The sequence below is a fragment of the Cyprinodon variegatus genome, unplaced genomic scaffold (genome assembly GCF_000732505.1).
Source record: "Cyprinodon variegatus isolate N-32 unplaced genomic scaffold, C_variegatus-1.0 Scaffold26, whole genome shotgun sequence".
In the NCBI taxonomy this organism is placed as follows: Eukaryota; Metazoa; Chordata; class Actinopteri; order Cyprinodontiformes; family Cyprinodontidae; genus Cyprinodon; species Cyprinodon variegatus.
Window position 1 is genome coordinate 253,575 of NW_015150479.1, and position 3,105 is coordinate 256,679.

The window sequence follows — 3,105 nt, forward strand, 5'->3', positions numbered from 1 at the left end:
TGCGTTCTCGATCTGGCGTTCTTGAGAATTGGAACGGTACTGGGGCTGAGGCTGATGACGTGTCACGAGTACACGAGCACACGAGAACACTCAAGAATGCATATTGAGAAATGCCCAATAGTTTTGCCAACTCTGAAAGTTCAACTGGATCAAAGCAGTTTAAACCCGCCTCAGATTCTATGGCTACCTCAGATGCAGCCTCACCTTCCAGAGAAACCAATCGTAGTTAGAGGAGTGCTAATGATCTTATTTTTAATAAGATCAATCTTATTTATAAAGAATCCTGTGAAATCATTACTGCTAAGAGCAGGTGGGATGGACGGTTCAGTTATTTTCAGAGCAGGCTGCACAGGAATATTCCGTCAGCCTTGAGTCTTTTCTTGCTAGCCCTATGTGGGGAATCCAATATTCCAGATTTGTTGGGTTTTTCCACCTTGAAGCAAGCGTGCACATCCAAGATATTATCCCATCTCACCACAACCACCGCAGTCAGCCTGCATTCAATCGCACCCAGCATACAGCTCAGCTCCCGATCTTGCTCGTTCACAGCCTTTCTGAGCATGTCAACCGCTGCCGGTAGCCTGATCAATGCCCAAATTGCTGCAGACATCCTCTGTAATTGTAGATGAATCAGGTATCCTCCAAATCCAAACAGGAGAAATCCAAGTATCATAAATCTGAAAATCCATACATCTTTGATATATTTCACTGACAGCATTGTTAAACACACCATCCTCCAATCCTTCCAGGAGTCCTTGGTGTATCCCACGCAGTATGTCCCAGCAGGACAGGAGGGGTCCCCTTTTCCCTGTCTTCCAGTTGAGAAAACTTTATCAATTGCATTGAGAGACCAGCTGACCCAGATCCATTGTTTAAGTTCAGTTGATATGAAGAGAGGGCTTAGGAAAGACAAGACACAGCAAAGCACAAGCGACATGTGGACGGTTAGGCAAACTCCCATGAGCCCTCAAGCATCCTGCAGAGTGTTGTACAGCTAGTCCAGTATTCCAAAGCTGGAACAAAGCCGACCCTGCTGACTTAACCCCTCTCCAGTACCCTGGCATATGCCTTCCAGTGGACACTGAGAAGTGTAATTCATGTAGTTTAAAGTCCCCAAACAACATGCATTTTGGGGATGTCTGTCAGCCACAACAACCAAACAACATCATGAGACCTAAGGTACGCATGGGGGATCTCATTAAAACCCTAAATCCTTCAGAGTTTTTTTTTTTCTTACTTCAACTTGGGTGATGAACAAGTCTGGCTCTCAACCCCCACTCTCCGCTTCCGCCAGGGGCATTTGAGGAGATCCTCAAACTATTCCTTCTACTGTCTGACAAAGTCCTCAGTTACATTCAGCATCTCCTCGTTCTAACTTAAAACAGTTTTAGCATAGCGCTGCTTATCCATCTGGAAGTGCAGAGTAGTTTGCCAGAATCGCTTTGAGGCCGACTTACAGTCTTTCTCCATGGTCTCTCAAAACTCCTCCTAGGCACAAGGTTTTGCTCCTTGAACCACCCAGCAGTGACAAGCTTGTCATCAAGGAACCTGCTTGCTGCCTCAGAAGTCCTACAAGCCAAACAGACTCAATAGGACTACCTTCAGCTTGACAACATCCCCTACTGCCAGTCCACCACCAGGTTCGGGGGTTGCTGCTAAGACAGGCACAGCAGAGCTTACTGCCAGAGTTATAGGAAGCAACTTTGACAACAGAGACAGAGAACATGGTCCACTCTGACTCCCTGTTCCTAACCACCCAGAGAACCGGAGAGAAGCTCTCTCCGAGTTGGGGAAAATTATATATGCTATGAAAAATCAATGTAAAGCATAATAATTGACAATTATTTTACTGTGGGGATGGTTCTCTTTAGCAGAACCATAGAAGTTAGTCAGAGTTGATGGAAAGATGAAGATACAGGGTCATCCTGCAAGAATACTTGGTTAAACCAGCAACATAATTAAGGCTAATGGAGATGCCCATCTTCAACTAGGACTGTGACTTTAAACATATAAGGCAGATTTGCAGTTTCTTTAGATCAAAGCTTATTCATCTATTAGAAAGCTCAAGTCAAAGATAAGACAAAAAACAAACTGAGAATCTGCAGCAAGGCAAGTAAGCTGAGTTTACAAATGCTGGATGTGATTAATTCCGCAAGGTGATGTTATTATACTTTATGCAAATTTTTATGGTTATTCCTATGTCTATTCTGCACAGGTCTGTTCTAATTATATATTTTTTTACGTGCTTTGTATGACTATGCTTTGGTCTCTCAGGTTTTATTTTGTTTATATTACCATTTCTACCAGCATGCCTTTATCTCTCTCTTTCATAGTGCATCATATATTCATAATTTAAATTTCCTTCTGATAAAAAGATAAAAAATAGATCACAGAGAAAATGGAGTAATTGAAGAAGAAAGCTGATAGAAGAGCATTAATAAAGAATAAAAAAGACAGAAATGGATAACAGTGTTTGTGGGGGCTCTTTGTAACCTTTAGATCTTTTTCTACTTCAAAATAATTTCCTCATATGACACGTGTCACCAAAAATATCATTTTATTTTTCATGCTACAGTCTGGCTCTCTTGTCAAGTATAAAAGGTCCGCTAGAACAGAAAACATCTTTGTTTTATTTTATGTCGCAAACTTCAAACCACACTATATATAAGGATAACTTTAATTTTAGAAGAAGAAAAAAAAACAAGAACAATGTTTTACAATTGAGGAAGCAAAGTCAAGGTATAAAAACTTTAAAAGGTCCCCATTCGTAATTCTCTGGGTCATTACTTTCAATCTGAAAGATTTATTTTTAACAGCCACTCTGTCTCGCTGATGATGATCAGATAAAATGGTGCTGAGATGACAGAAATGAAGGGCAGACATCAGCCTCACCTCCTGGTTGCATTCAGAAGCCATTTGTGAGAGCAGCGAGGAAAAGAAGCTGAAGTTCTGGAGTAGAACACGACCCATGATGCCAAGGTATGTGGACATCACCACTGGATAACGCTGTAAAAACATATGGACATGATCAGATAGAGCATTTAGTAATGCTTTAAAGGCACACTATGCAACATTTTTCAGTTAATTAATGTGTTCCATAACGTT

General features: G+C 41.3%; 1 protein-coding gene across 1 annotated transcript in view; it reads right to left on the reverse strand.

The window, feature by feature from the left end:
- The window catches only part of ipo11 (importin 11), a 179,039-nt gene that overhangs the window by 44,277 nt on the left and 131,657 nt on the right, over positions 1–3,105 (reverse strand). Inside the window, exon 26 of the mRNA XM_015396107.1 lies at positions 2,893–3,006. Coding sequence (XP_015251593.1) covers positions 2,893–3,006 — 114 coding nt within the window. The remainder of the gene's footprint in view (positions 1–2,892; positions 3,007–3,105) is intronic.